This window comes from Pseudopipra pipra, chromosome 14 (genome assembly GCF_036250125.1).
Source record: "Pseudopipra pipra isolate bDixPip1 chromosome 14, bDixPip1.hap1, whole genome shotgun sequence".
Classification (NCBI taxonomy): domain Eukaryota; kingdom Metazoa; phylum Chordata; class Aves; order Passeriformes; family Pipridae; genus Pseudopipra; species Pseudopipra pipra.
The window spans coordinates 1,251,665-1,273,302 of NC_087562.1; the positions used below are offsets into that span (position 1 = coordinate 1,251,665).

The following is a 21,638-nucleotide window of genomic DNA, read 5'->3' on the forward strand; positions in this document are numbered from 1 at the left end:
TGTGGTCCATTGAGTTCCCACTCTAGGTTTGTTAGCAGCTTTTGGTTTTAGAGCTGTGTAATGAGTGTACAGGCTTTTAAGATATTAGCACTTAATGGAGTTGATAATTTATAGTTGATTACTTCAGAGGGAGACAAAGGCTTTTTCTTTTTTATGATCTGAATACTGATTAAGTTGAAGTGTGGGAGTACAAATCAACTTGGTTTGTATAATTGGTGATGTAACAGTGAAAATGCAAAATAAAGATATTCCAGTTAAGGTGTGATAAATGTATCCTGAGTGTTGCCTCTCTATGTTACTGCAGTTTACCTGGCTACTTGTTTAAAGTTAAAACTATTTTATATTTCCTAGTATAGGTCATGAAGGTAACCTTGGAGATAAGGAGCTAACAGCTCATCTAAATCAGTCTATTCACAACACACTACCTCTTTGAGATTTACTGATATGCTGAAAATTACAAAGACAATTCTTTTTTACTTACTCCAGCTGTATGCACGGAGAGAGGCTGTGTGGTAAACTTTTTCTGTATACTTTCCAACTGTTTAGTTATTTCCATCCTTCCTCAACTATTTTTAAGGCTCTTTTTCACAGTTCCCATCAGTCCTCCAAGAGCTCCACTTCTGCCTGAAGCTGCCAAGTCAAAGCCTCTTTTATTTTTTTCAGCATACTCAAGTCCAACAATCTTATCTTGGCTTATCACTCCTACCAGCTTTCATCCCAGCTCCCTCAAATGGAGAGCAAGAGGAAGCAGATGCTGGGACACAGAGATAAAAGAGAATAGAAGCAGGACATGTCACTAGGATTTAATGCATATTAAAAGAGGGGATTAATGCATTTTCATTTTCACATTGCTCTGTATGGGCATCTTACTGTACCTCTGGTGAAGTAAAGTGACCTTTAAACTTCTCGAGAGTGGACTGGGGAGGGAGCTCTGAGCACTTTTCAGGGATGAAAGAGCTGAGTACTGCAATATGTATCTGATGTGAGTGCAAGGCTGATTTGTTGTCTGAAGCTCTGTTTCTCCTTTTCTGCAGGGATTCCTGAAAAATGAAAAAGATAATGCATTGCTCTCAGCCATTGAAGAGTCCAGGAGGAGGGTAAGTGGGAATAAAGCACCATTTTTTCCTTAAAACAAAAACAAAAAAGGGAGACATTTGTGGAGTCCAGTTTTCTTCCCTTGAAAGGAACCAGTACTTAGTGTGTAAGAAAAAGTCAGAGTTAGCCTTTCCCTGTTCATCTCCTGTCTTTTCACCTCCAAACAAGTAGTTGTTTTGAAGATGATCTGAGCTGCAACTTGTTTTCTGATGTGAAATTCATCTGATCCTGTTTCTGAATCTGTTTATGCTTTTGGTGACTGTCATGTTCTGGGACAGTGATTTTCACAATTGAATTATGCAGTGTGGAAAAACACTTCCTGTTGTTTGTCTTAAAACTGCTTCTTGGAAATGTCATTCCATGCTGCCTAATGCTTATTGTTTCCCTCCATGTACACTTCGGGCATCAGGTTTAGAACTGAGCCTGTGTTTCTTAATGTGTACTTAAGCATTATTAAATTATTTTGATTACATATAATTATACTGTAATTATGGAAGCATATTTAAAACTCTGTTAAAATTATTATAGTGAAGGTAAGGATGAGACCTGTATCCTACCACAAAAGTATGAAGTGAATTTATATAACAAAACAAAGAAACACGAATCTTATGCTCTAGTTGCATACATGCACCTGAATTAAATGTTTGCCAAATGTCACTGCCTCTCATCAATTCATTTATTCTGGGGAACACACTGCCCATTAATTGACAATGTCCTAACAGTGGACTGCAAAGAGATTAAAAACTTGGTCAGCCAACCAAGACGTTTGCTGCACAGAGCTATGTGAAAGAGAAAGAAGTGAGAGACACAGTATAGCTTATTTTCTACTTAGAATTAGTGGAGACATTCTTATTTCCTGTCCCAGAATCCCAAGGCTGTTAGTCTCACCCCAACAATAACAGGAAAGGTAGTGAAGCATCTTCTCTATCCTAATGCTATTGCCAAAATAAGGGTTATTGAGTTGTTTCCTTCCATGTGTTCCCAATTGAATCTGAAGACAATATAGTACATCAGCCATTTTCAAGGTAAAAGGATGGTTTTTTCTTGGGATATGATATTTCCTATGGGCTTTCCTGAGTTACATTCCTATTGAGAGAGACCTTCTGGTTCTTTGGCACTGGTTAATTTTCCCGTAATACTTTTAACTTTTATTTTCTCCTGTTTCCCATTTAAAAGAAAAACACACTGGTAAAGACCTGAAAATGAATTATGGGCAATAAACACACATCTCTGTTAAGAACACAGTGAGTCAGACCTTTGTAGCCTCTGGGGAGGTGAAAAGCTGGTTGTCATAAGAGAAGTTAAATCTCAACAAGCCACACGGATCAGTGATGACCTGGATATATTGTGTGTGCTGTTCAGTTAAAGGAGCAAGCCTATTGATTTCCAGCCTGCTCAGATTTGTGTACTGCAGTACCATGGAAGAGACACAGTTTCCCTCTTTTACCAGCTGGAGGTGTGTGAGAGTTGTCTTAATTCCACACACACACCTACTTTCCAAATCCCCCTGTACCTGAACACAAAGCCTGTTAAAATAATATGCAGCACATCATTAGCTCCTGAGGGCTGACCTGATTGATTTATGTAGCTGCTATTTTCTGTTTCATTTTTGGGCTTGTCTATTAATAGCAGAACTAGGCTGGTGGGTGTTTCTGGGTGTTCCTTAGCTCTTGTTCTTCTTCACCAACAGACTTTTGCTATGGCTGAGGAGTATCACCGAGAATCAATGCTGGTTGAATGGGAACAGGTGAAACAAAGGATTCTTCATTCTCTGCTTGCATCAGGGGAAGATGCTCTTGATTTCACCCAGGAAAATGAGGTAACTGTGTCCTTCTAAACACTGTGCACGGCCGTGCATGGCATCGTACACAGCTGGCACTCCAGCACTGCTGAAACCACCTCTGGGTTTTATTCTGCAGCTACAGCTGGGTGAAAATGAGAACTATCAAATCTCTAGTTTGATTCCAGAATGACAGTGACTAGCAGAATGCACTGTCTAGCAAAATATCAAACGTTTGTGATTGTCTCTGCTGACTGATGGGTGCAGGCAACAGAGCTCCTATTGCTGAAGCTGTGTTTTAAGCAACATATTTGCAAGCTGGAAATTGTCACACAGGCACATATTAGGTCAGTATACCCAGGGGACAGAAAACACATCAGGGAGCTTCACCCTCAGGAAACCTTTGCACTGCTAGTGAGAGCAGTTTCTCAGGTGCAGTTGTGCTTACACATAGGTCTTAGAGTGCTCTCTTTCCCTTATCACTGTGTGCTAGCCAGGATTTCTGGATTTTCTTAGGAGGCTGATGAAGTCTCACAGGTTTTTTTGGCAAAACCAAACTAATAATCGAAAAAAAAAGCTTTCCTTTTTATCATGCTGTCTCATGCAGAGTGGATTAGAATTTTGTGCTGCTAAGACCTCTAGTGTTCATCAGTTCAAATTTAATCCAGTAGTTACCAAATCCTTTGGGCAAGACTAACCCCATGTTTTACATGAGGAGGTACTGACTAGCATCTTAAAACATTCCTTATCTTCTGTAACAACTTCAAACTTTTCAGTTTGTTCTCGTAAGGACAATGCTCCAGTTCAATGGATGGAGTAAAGCAGAGTTATGTGCAGAGCTGTGGGAACTTCCCCTCTCTGATCTGGTAGCATCAGGCAGCAGCTGCAATCCCTGGAGCACAAAGTTACATCACAGCCCCTGTGCAGAGCTCCATGGAAATGCTCACCTTGACAGCAGAGGTGATAAAGAATGGGGGGAATGCAAGTTGCTGTGCTTTCAGGCCAGAAAACATTTTTTTATAGCTATGTTCTGCACCCATGAAAATGAATTCTTGTTCATTGCAATGACTTACAGACCTGCAAGTGTATTAAAATAAAAAAAAGCCCTTGGTGCTAATGGGGTATGACCTGTATAGGGATTTGGAAATAATTAGTTGTTAATGGAAAGTCCCTTTCTGATTACTGTTCTTTTAAATATAGGTTAATCCCAGTTAGCATACATCTTTTTATAGAGGCTGTCTTCCCCAGAAAGTATTTTACTCATACTTTACTGTGACTTCTCAAAGGTTGTCCAGCTTTCCAATATTAGCAATGCTAAATAATGCAGACTGAATTAATTTAAAACCAGGAACAGACCGTGTTATTTTGGGCTGTGAGTCTGAAAACTTGGCAGCTGCACTGATAGCTTCTAACATCTTTGCTTATAGCCCCCTCTGAACAGGTGAAGCACCTTTTCTGGTGTTTCAGTGTCAAAGGGATGCTGCCTCTAGTCCACGGCACTGGAGATGCCAAGCATCAAATTGGTGGAAGGGAGGAGGGGAAAAAAACCACCTCCTAATGTTTTTCATGACTGAGTTTAAAGACTCAATGTGCACCATCACTCAGTAATACTCCACTCTCCCTTTCAAAGCACTCATAGTATCAGTATATCATTTCAAGAGCATTTAAAATCCTTGATATATTCCAGTCTTAGCCTCAAGGAGTCAAAGGTCTGAGAGGTTTTGAAGTGCATCTACTGTGTTAAAAGCCTGTTATCTAACCTCCCCACAGCAGGTTGTTCTTCTAAAGCCTTGTTCCAGTCAAATAAGTTTTTTGTGTGTGTGTGACACAAACAGACACAGCCTGTAGAATATAGTAGAGGTTTAATTGATATCCTCTGGAGATGGAGAATCAACTGAAAAGGCACAGATCCAAAGGCAGCAGGGGGCCGGTCTGCCTGCAGCCAATTCTCAAGCTTTGGGCAAGCTAATTTGGGCAGAGTGAAATACCAACACATTATTCATGGAAATCAGACCAATTAAGGGGCAAAGCTCACAATTCAAAGGACCCAGCACAGGACTTGCCGTTAGGGCTTTCTCCCCCTTGTCCTCCAGCCTGGCCTTCTTCCCATCAGGGAAAGCCAGAGTTGGTAAAAAGGTGCTTCTTGGCAGGGGGGAAAGGGAGGAAAGCCTGAGTTTTGTTTTCAAGGTATCAAACACCTGTGCTCTCAAGGTGTTTGTTGTGAGTCTTGTGCCACTAGGTGCCGAGGCGTTTCTTTTGTCCTTTTATTTCAAGTTTTAATTTCTTCCACGCTTGCCCCAAGCTCTTCCACTCCTGCTGTCAAGCACCACACTGGTGCAGTAACAAAGAGACACTGGTGCTCTTGTTTTCTCTTCGGCCCCTCTGTACCATGTCTTCATGTCCCTTAAATCCCAAGGACTGCAAGATGCTTTCTGCTCCACCACAGTGTATTTTGATGGGGCTTCTCCAGCTCAGTCTCCTGCCTAGTTATTCCCTGCATCTACTGGCCAAACCATTTGGAGTGCTGACAAAATGTCTGCCCAGACTTCTGCTGAGGAATGTGCATATGCATATGAGGGTGATGAATAATGCATCTTTGCATGCACGAGGTTTGGTGTGCAAGTGAGGCTGAATGCTTGGCTGAGTACAAATGAAGGAGGACTCCTTTGAAAACCAGCATCGTTAGGCTAAGTGAATTTAAAAGATAAAAATGTGATGGCAGTGCAGCGTAGCTCCAGCTTTCAGAAATGGATAATAGTCAGAATAAATATTAAGGTTCTGAAGAATGTTTTGGAAAGACCTAAATTCAGGGCAGGAAAAAGCAAAGGTGTTTGAGAAAAACAGCACAAGCCATTTAAGGAATATCAGACTAGAGATTCAGAAAGGTATATGTGTGTGTGCACTTGTGCTTCCACAGTCCTTTGTGCATTCCCCACTTTTCTTTTTTTCCTTTTGCTGCTCCAGTTAAACTTGAAAACCTGACCTGAAGCACGATTCTTCTCGTGTGCTCCCAGCTGCTGATTTCAGCACATCTTTGTTATCTTTTCCTTGTTTGAACACTTGGTAAGTTCTGACTTGCCAGCAAGAGATGTTCTCTTCCTTCCCCACATCCCCCCCTTAGTGTGTAGGAGATGCCTCTCACATCCTTCTGCAGAAATACTGCCTGCACACCTCTCCATTTCTGCAGTTTAGCAGGAAGAGTGGAACTGGCCTTCCCTGTGCTGACTCACTGCTTCAATTTTCCTTTTGAACTTTCCTTTTAGCACAGCTGTGAGACAGTTCAGTGAGCAAGTGCTTTGTTAAAGTTTAATAATTCAAAGATTTTGCCAGAATACATGATGGAAAAAAAAAAAAAGGAAATAAGCTTGCTTACTTTTCCATATGAAAGAAAAACATAAGAAAAGCAGGACAAATTCTGGAGTTCATGAATTTTTTTTTTTCTGAAGTGCCAAGTCAGTAGTGGGCATTTAAAGAATTTAATTTCAGTGTGGCAGTTCTCAGCTGTGGGAGATTGTCAGTAAGTGATCCTCAAGCATAACGGTTAGGGTAAAATTAAAATTGGGGAAAGGAAAGGAAAACACAAATCCCAGAGAAGTTATTTCTAAGTTTCAGGCATGCACTTCTGAATTCCGAGGCTTACCTGTGGGTTTTAGCCCGGCAGTCACACCCCACTCCCTGGAGTGGCAGCCACGTGGGTGCTCTTTGGTGCAGGAAAAGGAACCAGATTCATAAAACAAAGCCCCAGTCCTTACGTGCCTGGTGCTTGGGCACGGGTTGGGAAGTGACACTAAGTCACTCTGTACTATTCTTCACTTGCTTCAGGAGATGAAACCTCATCAGTAATTAATGGCAGTGTCCATAATTTAGCGTTACTTTAAATAACTCTGCATTTTCTCTGGCACGGCGGAGGGGAAGGCAAAGCTATTCCTGCCATCCCGGCTGTTTCCCAGGAAACCTGCTTTAACAGCTTCTTTGTTCTAAAGAACAAAGAGTTTGTCGGTTTTTAGGTGGGTTTAAAGGAATTTGTGTCAGATCATTTGGCACCGAAATAAAAATGCAAACGCTTCTGAATATCGGTATCTGTTAAGAGGGACAGTGAAGAATATTTTTGGTGTAAGTTCAGTTGCAAAAAGAAAAAGTGGGATTTCTTTGGGGTTTTTTGTAAGGTGTTTTTATACAGCCTGTGGTATAAATGCACCTCCCTGATTTTGTAATCAGGGTGGACATTATTTAAATAGCATTATTAGTGAGAAATTAATGCAGTAATAAACTAATTCCAGCAATTTTAAAGGATTGTTCAGGTTTATCTTTGGTACCTTCATTCATTTATAATTCATTATATTAGGGACAAACACAGCTGAGTAGTTTTTACCCTGTAATCAATTGTTGTATGCTGCACAGAAAGCAGTAATCAGAGATAGCACAAAGCTCTTACAATTTCTTGGTGGAGGTTGGTGTCCTTGTCTTCATGTATAAATTCCTAGCTAATTCAGAACACCTTCTTGGCATTGCAGTTGTGTCACTTTGTTTCTAAATTTTAAATTGTGAAAACTTCCCTGATCTAAACTCATGGACTAGGACAGTGGGGAGCCACTGTCTTTGCAAGAACACATTTAGTGTCTTTGCTCATGGGTGTAAAGGAGCAGTAGGGGGTATTCTGGGTTAAACTGATATAAAAATGAAATTAATTTGGGAATGACTGAGAGAGTGTTCAGTGCAAAGCTGATCAGTAACATGTCTGGAAGTTCATGTGTTTGTATTATTTAATTTTCAAGTTGGGATACAGTTCCCAAAAAAGTGAGATTCTTTTGAAGACCCTGCCAGCATTTCATCCTCATTTGAAACAAGAAGCTGAATGATGGCACCATCTGGAGAAATGCTACCCAGTTCTGGATCTCTTCCTGAAACCCACACGAGCCAGGTCATGGCAGGAACATTGCTCCTGCCATGCTGCAGCCTGACAGGTGTCAGCAAAGCTGAACTCTGCAGCTGATTAAGCTGGAAGTGAAAATGATGATTTTTTTCCCTTGCATTTGGGCTTTCTGTTGTTTGTACAGGTAGCAAGTTGGCCACATTTAAGTGACCTCTTCCAGGAAGACTAGAGCATGTCCTTAAGCAATACCAGGAGTTGATCCTGCCTGCACAATAAAGTCCTGACATTCTGGGTAACTGATGTGGGAAGAAGTAAAGCTGTTTGACAGTTTTGCTAAAGTGCAATGTAACAGCTAATGAGGATGTGCAGCAAGTTGTAACTGACTTTGGTAAAAAGCTTAATTTTAAAATTCTGCAGGTGTACCTGCTCTTTCTTGGAAAAAGTTACTGATTCCAGTTTAGATGAATATTGATGAGCTAGAGTTATACAGTAACAAGCCTGAAAACCTGCTTGCTCTTCTGAAAGCTTGTCTGTTCCTTCTTTCCTTGCCCCAACTATGTCAGTTGGCTTCATAATAAATATTATGCTTCTGTACTGAGCTTGTCTTGCTTTTATCTTCAGGCCAGCATGGCTTATGAAGCAGCTGATATTAAAGGACTGCTTGCCTCAAAGGGATCTGTCTTTAAAATGATTGCCCTTTATGTTTCAAACCCAAGACTTGCAATGCTGATGCTGAAATGAAGAGTTACATTTTTTTTTAGGAAGCAGGAAATATCAGACAGTATTGCATAGTTATTTGGAAGTATTCTTTCCTGCAGAGTGGTGAACATCCATGTTCAGTGGTGGCTGTACTGAGAACATACCAGTGCTTTGTAATGAAAACACACAAGAATAGCTTTATGCAGAATTGGGCTATTATGGCATGTTGTATTTTGAGTTTTATAAGAGTATGAATCTTCCATGCTGTGACTCCATCAGCTGCCTCTCCCTGCTCTACACTCAAAATATCTCAACCCTGGCATAGTCTCTGTGGGTAAAAAGACAATTTTTTCAGGTCAGGATATTGCCAGCATACTTCTTCCTGCAGCAGACCAGCAGTGGGGCAGCTTTCAGCACATAATTGAATGCTGCAGTCCTGTTTTGTGTCTGTGTCATGGTACTGGGACAAAACTGGAGTGTCAGATCTGCTAGACTGGATCCATCTGAGCTGGTCCATTGAATTCCATGCCCTTGCTGTGACAGAGATTTGGACAAGATGCTTCACAGCAAGACATCGACGTGACAAGAAGCCACCTTTTCAGAAACAAAACCAAAGAGTTAAAATTATAAGATGCTACCAAGAGACACTGATGTCCTAATTCTAGAGAGCTGATGGTTGGCTTGTGCATGAGTAAGGAGGATTTCTGTCACTTTAGGAAGTTTAAGCTATATTGGGAAGGTACCGGGGTATTGCAGTGAGACTGCATTTTTCTCTAGTTCTGTCAGGAACACAGTTTTGCTCTTGTTCTTTGGGAGCAGATGTACTGGTAAATGCATTGTGGTAATTCTGCACTTTATGCCTTCCTATTTACTTCTCATTGAACAGCCCAGCTATGTTGGTGAGGTGGGTCCTCCGGGTCGCAGCTCTTTGGACAGCGTGGAGATGGCATATGCTCGTCAGGTGAGTGGGAATGGCAAAACGCAGTTAAACATCTGTGTTCTACAGAGAGAGGGGCAGGGGAAATGAAGATGTGAGCATAGTGTGTAAGAAGGCATGGTAAGTAAAACATTAAAATATCTGCCCAGAGATAAAATGCAATTGGCAGATACGTAAACGTTGCGCGATGTTTTGGGAACGTACTCACCTGTTTGCCATAGGATTTCTTTTGTCAAAAAGAGATCCTAAACACCATATATGATGTATGAATGTAGAAAGCATTTATGCTTATAAAGTAAACTGAAATTCCTTCAACTTTTCAAAAGCAGTATTTTTTTAGGATTTGTGTCAATGTATAATTGTATGCAAATGAAGGTTTTATACTCCCTTTATTCTCACGTGTGGAAGATCACTGTTCTCATGTGTATGTGTGTAGAAAAAAACATGCTGAAGTCTTAATCCTGATGTTTGTCGAATTGTATCCTATTTTAATGGCATTGCTTATGAGAGGCTTTAGTGCATCAGCTATGAATTAATATGCCTGGTAGCATTAGACTCCCTCGGAAAATTTTCATGGAAAACTGATAAACCTTTCTTTACATAACCAATTTATTACTTTTGTTGTTTGAGATTATCTGTTTACCAGCACTGTTGGGAACAAAATGAAAGAAAGGGACTTGATTTTTTCAAAATGGAATATGCGAAACGGCGCAGACAAAGCGTTGCCTAATTTGCACACAATCACTGTTATTGTGTGTGTTGGCTCAGTCTGTGCTGAGGCAGAGAGAGCAGCTCCTGCATCTGTTTTCTTCATCTGCATTCAGTTATAGTAACTGGAAAGAAACAAACTACAGAAGGTGCACGATTGTGCTGATAAAAGTGTACGTTTGATTTGGTGGCTGTTAAATAGTTGGTTCATTTAGTTCATATCTGCTGTGATATACCTGCAGTGAGGGTCTTCCTTACAGCTGCCTGTACTTTGAGGCTGTCAGTGTCGTTCTCTGCTGGTTTTTGAACACGGGGAGCCCAGCCTGTCTCGCAGTGCTGGCTCTGGGGTGGCTGTGGAGCCACCCTGGCAGGTGGCCCTTGGCAGGTCACAGGCTGTGCACAGGGTGCTGCTGTGTGCCCTCGAAATGAGGTGTTTGTGACCAAGCTTCTGCTACCAGAACACTTGGTGCAGTCACTGAATGCTCCTGGCAAGCCCTCTGGAGAAGTTGGCCTGGCTGAGCTCTCCTCAACGCCTGCTGGAGTGCAAGAATACCTGGGTGTCAGCAGCCTCTGTGGGGCTCCTGTGCTTTCAGTGGGGAGTTAGGAGACCTGGAGATCAGGCAGTTCATGCTGCTTTGGTTTATCAGCAGCCATGAAACGTGTTTTGATTACACTGATGTGTTTAATTGTTCTTCACGGACAGTTGGAAGGTTTCGCAGGAACACGGTGCAGTCCCTGGCCGTGGTTGCACTGATGCTGCATTCTGGTTGCAGTCCTGAGCTCTGCATCCTGTTTGCAGGCTGGGCATGTTGAAGTAGTGCATGACAAAGGGAGTTAAAGTACAATGGCACTGCCTTTCTAGCACTGAGAATGATAATTTTCAGACATAGTGGACAGGCTTTAGGCTGAGAGTAGAATAAACAAGAATAGATGAAGCTAAATTAAATCAAGAGTTAAAACGGGGGGGATGTGTGTGTGTATATGTTTAAGGGTAGGTTTTGAAGGGCCAGGTTTCTGTTCATTTCCCTGAATACTGCCACAAACCAGCAAAATCCCCTTTCTTTTATGTCAGCAGGTAGGAGGCTGCCCCTTACAGGGGAATATCACAGCCATCTAGTTGTCAGGTCTCTTCTGAATCTTTGTCCTTGAACAATTAGCTGCAATTAGTCTAACAGGGCATCCAGCACAGTGCTTTGCCGTGCAGAACCCCTGAGCAGCTGGGCAGCTGCCTGCCCTCAGGCAGGCCTGGGGCTCTGGGGTGCTGTGGCAGCTCGGGTGAGGCTGAGGCTGGTTCCTCCACTGCTGGGTTAGAAGCAGTTAATGTGGGAGAGAAGCAGAGGGACAGCCTGGTTCAGATTTTGCTGCTGTGGCTGGGAAGGGGATGGGGCATAATACGTGTTGTTAAACATGCTTACTTTAATTATGTTTTAGATTTATATTTATAATGAGAAGATTGTGAATGGACATCTGCAGCCTAACCTGGTGGACCTTTGTGCTGCTACTGCAGGACTGGATGATAAGGTACTGCCAGTGAGTTAACATAAGGAAATGCCTTTAATCTGTTTTCAGCTGTGATTAACAGCCTGCTGACATCAGGGGAAAAATACTGATATTGCCAAAAAAAATTGCGTGGCTCCACAGAAAACACAGAGCCAATACTGGAATTTTCTCCAGTGCAGCAGGGCCCACCTGTGACGAAGCTGGTCATGGTGAAAATTTCTTAACACAGTGAGGAAGAAATGACCCTGGTGTCCCATCATAAGTGATAAGCTGTTGGAGGAAAAAATTGCTTTTAATGTTAAATAGATTCTGTTGGTTTGGTTTTCCAAATGTGGTCTCTCAATGTCGTTTGAAGGTATTTAGTTGTAGGTGAGGGGTTTTCAATCAGGCTGTGGTAGAGCTGAAATAGGCTCCCATAGCAAAGCATAAAGCCCCCAGGATTGACTTTAAACCAATGATCTGCCTACTTTTTTTTTTATGTTCCTGTAATGGTGTTGCCTTGATCCACCCCAAACCCAAAACAAATGCACAAATTGGCCACCTTGGAGAAATGCCTGGAGGAGAATCCTGCAGGAGGGTCGAGCCATGGAAAACCTGTGCAAATGGGGAGAGCAAGAAGCTGTTCAGAAAATGCCTCAGTCCGATCTGAATTGCAGATGTGCATCTTTGCTCTGAACAGCTCTGTTTGTTTTCAAGGGACAGCACAGTGAATTTCGGTGTTCTTGCTGCTTTGAAGCAGGAGGATCAAAGAGCTGCCCTTGCCCAAGTGAACAGAGCTGTTAGTTCTCAGTCTTCTGCCGTTTCAGCAGGGACGCCCCAGTCCTGCAGACACTGATATGATCTCGTCCTTGTGAATAAGCAGACCTGGATGGTTTTCAGCCTTTATTTATAACTGAGCCTTTGTCCAAGTGATCAGTGTCCTTTTGATGATTCTTATCACAGCTGATCATACAGCTTTCCAAAGGCAGCCAGAGCCATTGCTTACAAGGAAAGCTGATGGTGCTTTGGGATTTATTGAGTGGAAAGTGTCAACTGAAAATGGGCAAGAGGCTGAGCACCAAGTACCCAGCCTAGTTTTGGAAATAATTGTCAATCCTAGGTGACAATTGCCAGTACAATGTTTATAGCCATCTTCTTGGACAAGAATTATGCAGAAAAGCCTGTGAAATTTGAATTCTGCAGGACAGAATCAGCTTACCTGCATGACTGCATCCAGTATCTCCAGTACAACTCTCAGATTACATTACTCTTGTGTTTTTATGCTTTCCTTGAGCATCAGAACTCCATGTAGCTCAAAACAGTGTTGATTGTTCGTTCTGTACTAATTGCTGAGGTGTGGAATGACTTCTTTATAGAACATCTCCGAGATGTGGGCCATGGTGAAGCAAATGACTGATGTTACCCTGGTTCCTGCCAGTGATGCCTTGAAGGTCCGGACCAACATGGAGGTGCGGATGGAATTTGTGAGGCACGCTCTGCACTACCTGGAGCAGAGGTAAGGGGAATGCTCTGGGGGGCACAGTTTAATAAAGTTCCCTAATAACAAGCCAGAATGACTTTGTGATGTGCATGTTAAGAGGTCAGCTACCTTGTGCTGCTCACAGCAGTGTCTGCTGCCTGTCTTTTTTATTGTGCAGGGCTTAGAGCAGCCACTTGAACATAAAGCTGTTTTAGTTTAAGTGTGATCTAGTTAAAAAGGCCTTGAATCCATGGGGAGGTTGTTTAGAAGATGCAAAGACTTTTTATTCTTTCTTCTATGTTGCTTATAAATATTCCATATCTGCACAGTGATATGTGAAAATCTGTCACTTGTGGAAAGGGATCCATTTCCCTTCTGAAAAAAAAAAATTCTTTTCTGTATGTTCACTTTGTGATTGCTGATGACTGTCAGCAGCTCGTGAGGACAGCACTGGGGTCAGCCCAGTGCAATGAGTCAGGTTCTGATCGTGCCATTTCTACACTGAAAAGTTTTGGGGAAATGTGAAGACGTGTAGCAGTGATTTTGAGGCTGTGGGAGGTGGTTTGCTGCGTGTATCAGCAAGTATCGTGGGGGCCTCATTTCCTTGACCGAGAAAGTGCTTGGAGGATTGCAGGCTGTGGGGCTGCCCAAAGCCAGGTCCCTGGGTGGCAGCATTACCCATCCCCTGCACGTGTGCATGGTGCAGGGTCTCTGGTAGCTGGGATGTGGTGCCAACAGGCTCGTTCAGCCCATGCAGCAGTGGCTGCAGTGCAGGACGTGGGCACTCCTTAGGGACACAGATCTGCCATCAGTGCTGTGTTCTCATACAGCACTCTGGGAAGAGATGCTCTCACCTCCTGGCACAGGCTCTCCTTGGCCCTGACAGTTGTTTGTCACACCTCATCAGTGCTCCTGTCACCCAGGGGTGATGGTGGAGTGCCCGCCTGTGCACAGAGGAGCTGACAGAGCTGGAGGATCTCCTGTTCCCAGTTCTTTGGTCTCAGCAGGGTGCAATCAGCCAGTGACTCTTATCCTGATTTGCCAAAGATCCAGCTTGCTAAATTTTCACAGTGCCATTAACTGCTAACTGAAAGAGTTATATACAGTTCACCCTCAACCCTTCCAGCTGTGGAGATTGTGCCTCTCAGGCTTGACACACGACCCTGTGCCTAGCTTTGGAGTTTTCCTTTCCTAGAGGGAATTGTCTAATACTGAACTGTTTCCATGCCTCACCAGTACACTTGTACACAGATGAGATGTAATGCCACTCACAGCTGCTCTTGCATTAGTTGCTTTGGAACAACTGTGATCTTGAGCCCTGAGGAGCATGCTCTTGACTCAGCCATAATTCTAGTTATCAAGATACTCTGATATTTGCCTGTGTTTAGCATAGTCTTTCAGTTTTATAGTCTGATGGTGCATGAGTCTACTGTGTGCAGCAGAGAAAGAAAGAACTTCATGGCATTTATTGCTGCTGCTTACATAGGTCTTCCATTAGGGTATAGATTTTTGAGACTTCTACTTCCAAACATGAGTATTTGTTGAATTGATCTGCCCTGATCAAATACTTTGATGGGTTATTTTAAAAGATGTTCTTAACGCTGCTTTTACCAGTTGTAGTTCTCTGAATTCCCTTTTTCTCTGGGATTTCCTTCTGGCAAGTCCATAGCCCCAAGGATGGTATTTTTTCATGGGGCAGGGAAGAGAGACAAACACATCTATGGTGTTTAACTGTTCTTTAGTGATAGGGTTGAGAGTTAAAGCATTAGGATGGAAAGGCTTTTTGCCAATTGCACAGTTGAGCTTAACTTAGTACTATGAAAACCTAATAAGAGGAACTTCATAATAGAGAGTTGAACCTGGAGCAGTCCACAGCCTCCAAACATGGTGTCTCTTGAGACTGCTGAATACAGGGATCTTCCTAAAGTGACAGCAATGTTTGCCTCGTTCTGTTGTGATGATAATGTTGGAACATCAAGGTAATTTGCTTTAAATTGCTAATTCTGTCAGATCTGCAAGGCACTGAATGTTTTTGTAGCAGCTGTATTTCAGTCTGTTCATGTTTGGTTTTGCTTGTGTTGTTTTTCAGTTACAAAAATTACACCTTTGTGACAGTCTTTGGAAACTTGCACCAGGCTCAGCTGGGTGGAGTCCCAGGGACTTACCAACTGGTCCGCAGCTTCCTGAACATCAAACTCCCAGCATCTGTCCCTGGGCTCCAGGTTTGTCCCTCACTCTCAGCCACTGAGCTCAAATGATAACACCAGTCTGATTGCTCCAGTACAGATGGGAAACTAGTGCAGCCTCCAGTGGCTTTTCTGTTGTTTAAGCTGCTTTTGGTGTAGCAGGCTCTTATTCCTTCTCTGGAATTTTTCATTAGGAAAATGGAAGATAGTAGCCAAAATCCTTCTGAACTCAGAGCTGGTCACAAAACATGGTGCTCAGTAGTTTGAGTTCTGAATTCTAGAAATCATGGTCTCTTTGGGTGGTCATCTTAGAGATCAACCAAGGAGTATTAAAATACACTATGATGTTTCAAAAAAGCAGTAACTTAATCTCCCTGTTTTGCTTTTTCTCTTTTTTTTATACTTGTTGTAAGATGATGACACCAGTTTTTGATAACTAAATGTGTAATGAATTCATCTGAGTTGTAGCCTAAGCCTTTTATTTAGGAATCTGAATAAAACTCTGCTTACCTGCATATAGTAGAAAGTGCATAGCTGTGCATCTACAAAATTAGCAGATAGGCAGGCTGGGTTGAAAAATTAAATTTAAAAGTTAAATGAAGAAATGATAAATTCTGACACTGGAGAGCACACAGCTAAGTCTTGCTGTCTTTTTCTTGCCTGCTGAGATCTACGATTAGCTTGGTATCTTTGTTTCAGTAAAGATGTTTTAAATTTTAAAGTTCTTGTTTTAATGTATCAAGTATAATACAAATCCACCTCCCGAGTGGGGAGAATATCATTTGCAAGTTCTGGGATTGTCAGAACCTCACTCAGAACTGAAATCTGGGCAAGCAAAGAAGAGTCACACTCTTCACTGCTAAGATGTACAGAGCTTTCACAGGACTGAACCATTATAACCTCTGGCTTCTGTAACACAAACAGAATTTTTTACCAAAATTAGAGTGTGGGTATAAGGGCAGAAATAATGAACGAGGCAAAGAATAATTTAAAAAATGAAGTATTTCCTGCTTTCTTTTCAGGATGGTGAGGTGGAGGGGCATCCTGTGTGGGCACTGATTTACTACTGCATGCGCTGTGGGGATCTGACTGCAGCCATGCACGTGGTGAAACGGGCACAGCACCAGCTGGGAGAGTTTAAAACCTGGTTCCAGGAGTACATGCACAGTAAAGACAGGAGGTAATTGGGAACGAGGAAAGATCTTTGTGAGGGGTGGGAATTGCTGTGGAGTAGTGAATTAATCAGTGGCTCGGTGGGAATGCAAGAAGCTCAGGTCTCTTCTGGTGGTGTTGGCTGCCTGGTGTTTGTTTATATTGCCTACCTAAATTACATACAAGAAGTTTGCATATTTTAATTTGTGGCTTTGAAGTCTAAAAATCTCAATAGAGAAAGAGTTGATTGAAAAATATGCAGAAATTTACATTTCAGAAATAATACAGTGTGGTGCAGCTTTGCCTTTTTACAGGAGGATATGCCCTGTGTAACAGCGGGGTACTACATACAATAGATCAGATTTAATCTGCTGTCACAAATCCTGTCTCTTTTTATTTCCCCTGTTGCTTATTTTAGCTGAATTTCCTTTGGGGGACACTTTTTACTACACCTGTTTTCATAGGAATGCCATGCAGGAAAAGCAGGGGGTGTTTGTTGGGCCTTTAGAGGCACTCACAGTCACCTCTTTCCTGTGCTTATTCTCCTTTTCCACTTTTTGCTGTCCATCACTGGGCAGAGGCCACTGGCCAAACTGCTTCTGGTGTGGTTGCAAACAGTTGCAAGTTAACAAAACAAACTGAAAGAAAAAAAAAGTCCAAGTGCCATTTATCAAGTAGTTTATGCCACGTCATTCTTCTATAAATTAGCCTGTTTTGTAGAGTATCTAGGAGTGCTCATTATATCAAGATTGTTCCAGAAACTTTAGGGAAGGTATTGTCATTGTTTTCATTATAAGCACTTTAATGAGATACAGTATAATTGATTTATTTTGTTTTTATTACAGCTATGGAAAGGTGCTCTGCCTACAGATTTGACAGGCAATGTCTTTGTCTAGAACACTTCACTGGTTCAATCCTGTAAAATTCTCTACAAGAGGGTACCAGAAAAAGAATGACAAAGAACATTATGACAGTAGTTAATAACAAGGATGAAAGTATCTCTCCTAAAAGATTTCATGGTACAATGACCTGCTCACTTGTTAGTTATTAACCCAAAGAGTTCTAAAGACTTTGTGAGCTCTCTTTTTCTGAAATTATGAATTGGCAGAGTCGGACAAAAATAGCTCTTCTACCACAGTATTAATGTTCCCCTAAAGACACTGTCATATGGTTACTTTGTTTTTCCTGCAATGGGTATTTGAAGATGATCCTCCATAACTTAAATTATGTGTTTAAATTCATGTGTGCAAAGTTTTGGCCTACAGATATAAATAGAAAGTGCAACAAATACCGGCCAGTGCTTACTGTTGTTGTACCTTTGCTGTGAATACACACCTATTTACAGTTATTTATATCTAGGTTGCCTTATGCAGGGAAAGTGGGTTTCATGTCTCTTCCTTCAATCTTTTCTTTTCCTCAGACTGTCTCCTGCCACAGAAAACAAACTGCGCCTTCATTACAGACGAGCTCTGAGAAACAACACTGACCCCTACAAGAGGGCTGTTTATTGTATCATTGGCCGTTGTGACATTACAGACAACCAGAGTGAAATTGCTGATAAAACAGAAGATTATCTGTGGCTAAAAGTGAGTGTGATACTGGGGTTGTGGTGGTGCTGGTGTTTGGATTTATTTATTTTTTTTTAAAGAGCAGTTCTAAATGGTACTGCATTTCTGCACTGCCCTGCTACCCTCCTCACTTCTAGAGTAGGGAAAACCTGATTCTTGGTGTTTTGCATCAGTGTGATGCATGTGACCTGGCTGCTCTGTTGCCCTCTGTACTATCAGGTGTTAGTTTGGGTACACTTGTCTTTGGAAGTGCCACGTTCTTCATTTGACACTGATCTTTGTCAGCTGTTTTTACAAGTAATGTTAGCTTGCTACAGTGAGGATTCTTTGAGTTCTTCCTGGATGGATTATGTCTGAACTGTCGGTGTCAGTTGACCAAAGACAACGCTGCCAATGTCTCTGTAATCTGAAGTCCTTACAGCTTTGGTGGGGGCATGACAGATACTGGTCAGCACCTTTATCAGAAAGAGGGGGGTAGAATGGTGTTAAAAAAATATTGTTAAAATAATTTGTTAAAAGTTAAGGAGTGCTGCTTTTAATTATTGCTTAGAGAGTATTCAGAGTCCTAGCACTGAACTTTGATGGCATGGACAGATACAGAACCCCCTGGTTATATCTGCATGGATTTCTGGTGCTGCTGCATTAGGAATCTTTGCTTCCCAGCAGTGGACGTTGTGACTAGAAGTAGTTTCTAGGCAGTTGGTCAAATCCTAGGAGGGGCTTCAGATGGAATGAATATCTTCTGCGTGCATTCCTTGTGCAGGGGGAAATAACTGTGCTTCTTTTATTGGGTGTGTTTTTTAGCTGAACCAAGTGTGTTTTGATGATGGTGGTGCGAGCTCCCCACAGGACCGACTGACGTTATCACAGTTCCAGAAGCAGCTGCTGGAAGACTATGGTGAGAAACCACAGAGAAATGTGTTACCTGGAGCTTCTGCTTTTCTGCTTAGGACACTTTCCAATTGTTGTTACACAAACCCCAGACTCCACTACTGACAGGCATCTTCAGGGTGTCCATGGACAGCCTGCTTCCCTGGAATAATGGCAGACTTCAGCAAGACATGATGAATAAGCCTGAAGTGTTCCCAGCAATCCAGAGAGTAAATATTCATCTGTGAACAATACTGCTGCTGTTTCTCCTTAATCTGTACTTAATTGCAGGTTGCTTTCTTTCACCATAAATGTGCCAAAGTCTTTAGCAGAACTTCCAACTTTTGAAATACAGAACAGAAAAGCAATCACTACCTAATGTAGGCATGTCTTTCCAAGCCTTTTCTCTGTATGCCTCTGATGTTCATTGTTTCCCTTAAATTAATATTTCAAGTAATTTTCTGGGTATCCAAGTCACAGTTCCTTAGACCTCAGAAAGTTCTTAGACCATCCACAGCTCAAGAGAGTACCTTTTCCTCTAATCATCTTCCAGTCACTCAAAATTAAGTCACTCAGACTATCCAAAACACACAGAATTTGATTCTCCCCAGCTTTCTAGTTTGTAGTATCACTAACACTCGCACAAAATTGTGTGGAAAAGAAATACAGTAAGCTACTGTTGGTGTCACTGAGTAGGAAAATCCAGGTTTTTAACGTTATTTGTACCACCTAGCAGAAGTATAAACAAAGACAAAAAGTTGTGATCTTTAGCGAATCTGTTGGGGTCTGTCAGAGTTGATGGTTTGTTGTCTGAAAAGACACTGATCTTTCCTGATAAATTTGCAATGGAGCAGTTGTAGATGAGCCACTGATTAGGAATTCAGTTTTGTGTACTGTGTCTGTTTTGGTTGGCACGGGGTGAACAGCCATGATGCACTGTGACAGGAGGCACCCACTGTCAGTCAGCTCTGATGGCACAAGCATGAAAACGATGTGAAAACGCTCCGTGTTTTGTTCTTTTCCAGGTGAATCACATTTTGCAGTGAACCAGCCGCCTTTCCTCTACTTCCAGGTGTTGTTCTTGACAGCACAGTTTGAAGCTGCAATCGCGTTTCTCTTCCGGACAGAGCGCTTGCGCTGCCACGCTGTTCATGTTGCTTTGGTCCTGTTCGAGTTAAAACTGCTCCTCAAATCTTCTGGCCAGAGTGCACAGCTGTGTAAGTCCTCTTTACTTCCCAATAAAGGAATGTTTTGTGAGCCCCCAGAGTACCCTGTAGACACTGCAGGTCTGTGTGATTGATCAGCCAAGGAGCGTTTATCGGAACAATCTCATCAGAGTTAATTGGTTTAGTTCCTCTCGAGCTCTGGATCGTGGTTCTGACCGATTTCAGATGAAGATCAGTTTTCCTGGCATTCCATTCTGTGACAGTGTTGTTTCTGACCTTGCAGTAAGCCATGAAGTTGGGGACCCTCCTGGTGTCAGACGGCTCAATTTTGCGCGGCTTTTGATGCTTTACACCCGTAAGTTTGAGTCAACAGACCCGAGGGAAGCTCTGCAGTATTTTTACTTTCTCAGGTAGGAGCTAATATATGTCTCTAGATTTTCTCCTGGTTATTACTGCTTCATTTTTCTTATCTGGAAAGTTCTCAGAAACAGCAGTGCCTTCCTCCTTCTCTTTCTTTTATAGAAATGAGAAGGACAGCCAAGGAGAGAACATGTTCCTGCGTTGCGTTAGTGAAATAGTCATTGAAAGCAGAGAGGTACGTTTGGCCATGCTTTGCCTTCCTCAGTTAAACTGAAAGTCATTTCTTCATTGAAGTCTTTATTAGACAGGACAGCCTTAACAGTTGTTTACCCTTTGTGCCTGATGCAGACCCAGATGTTGGAGGGTCTTGCAATGACCATACGTTTAACACAGTTGATCGTGTCTTTTTGCCTGTTATTTAGTTACAAATGCTTTTGACAATGGTCACTGGTTTTCGTTCATCCATGACTTCATCTTTGTATTTAGCAAATATGTTGTGAAATACATGCAATTCATCTCTCTGTTTTTGTTTCCTTTTTTCTTTACATCTGTGTGGATATAGTTTGATATGATTCTTGGAAAGCTGGAAAAGGATGGTAGTAGGAAGGTGAGTTAACAATTTATGTTTATCTTTTACATAAAAAGCACAAAGCATGTGTGATTTCCAAAGCAGTCACAAATGGGGGACAGTTATTTCTGACAGGATTTTCTTTTAGATGTCTTTGTTTTGTCAGTTCAAAAGCAGTGAGGTAACTTGATAATCTTTACAAATATTTTATACTTTCTTTGGTGTGAAACCAGCAATCTTAAGTTTAAAATAAATTGTTCTAGATGATCGTCTTATTTTGCATGCTCAACTACAGTAAAATCATTTCCAGATATTCTTGACTCTTCCCTCTCTTTTGTTCTACAGGTTTATTATTTGTTTTAAAATTCTTACTGCCCTTGCTTTTAACTGTGTAAGGTTTCACTTGCAGCCTGTCATGGCAGTATAAACAAACAGCCTCCCTGGAGCCCCTGGCATGTTATATGCTGAGGTCTTTTGTGTTTTCTTCTCCCCTGGAATGTGTCATCAGCAATTAACAGCTCAAACTCTGAATTATATTATCTGGGTCATTTTGAGTGAAATAAAAACCAAGGTTGTCTCAGTGCTGACTCTGTTTTGGAGAAAGTCTCTCTTGCAAGAGCTCATTCTAATTTTAATGTCTCACTTTTGCACTTTCCCATGGAAATGTACAGGCCATTCTAACCATAAGCCAACACATAAAATATTCATTGCCTTGAC

The 21,638-nt window shown here is 41.9% G+C and overlaps 1 protein-coding gene across 3 annotated transcripts in view; it reads left to right on the forward strand.

The window, feature by feature from the left end:
* The window catches only part of NUP93 (nucleoporin 93), a 75,968-nt gene that overhangs the window by 45,201 nt on the left and 9,129 nt on the right, over positions 1-21,638 (forward strand). For all 3 annotated transcript variants that reach the window (XM_064670661.1, XM_064670662.1, XM_064670663.1), the window contains 13 exons: positions 1,035-1,097; positions 2,786-2,914; positions 9,334-9,408; positions 11,524-11,613; positions 12,948-13,087; positions 15,141-15,273; positions 16,260-16,417; positions 17,810-17,975; positions 18,762-18,855; positions 19,853-20,044; positions 20,277-20,403; positions 20,516-20,588; positions 20,916-20,960. In XM_064670661.1, the coding sequence (XP_064526731.1) occupies positions 1,035-1,097; positions 2,786-2,914; positions 9,334-9,408; positions 11,524-11,613; positions 12,948-13,087; positions 15,141-15,273; positions 16,260-16,417; positions 17,810-17,975; positions 18,762-18,855; positions 19,853-20,044; positions 20,277-20,403; positions 20,516-20,588; positions 20,916-20,960 (1,485 nt within the window). The remainder of the gene's footprint in view (positions 1-1,034; positions 1,098-2,785; positions 2,915-9,333; positions 9,409-11,523; positions 11,614-12,947; positions 13,088-15,140; positions 15,274-16,259; positions 16,418-17,809; positions 17,976-18,761; positions 18,856-19,852; positions 20,045-20,276; positions 20,404-20,515; positions 20,589-20,915; positions 20,961-21,638) is intronic.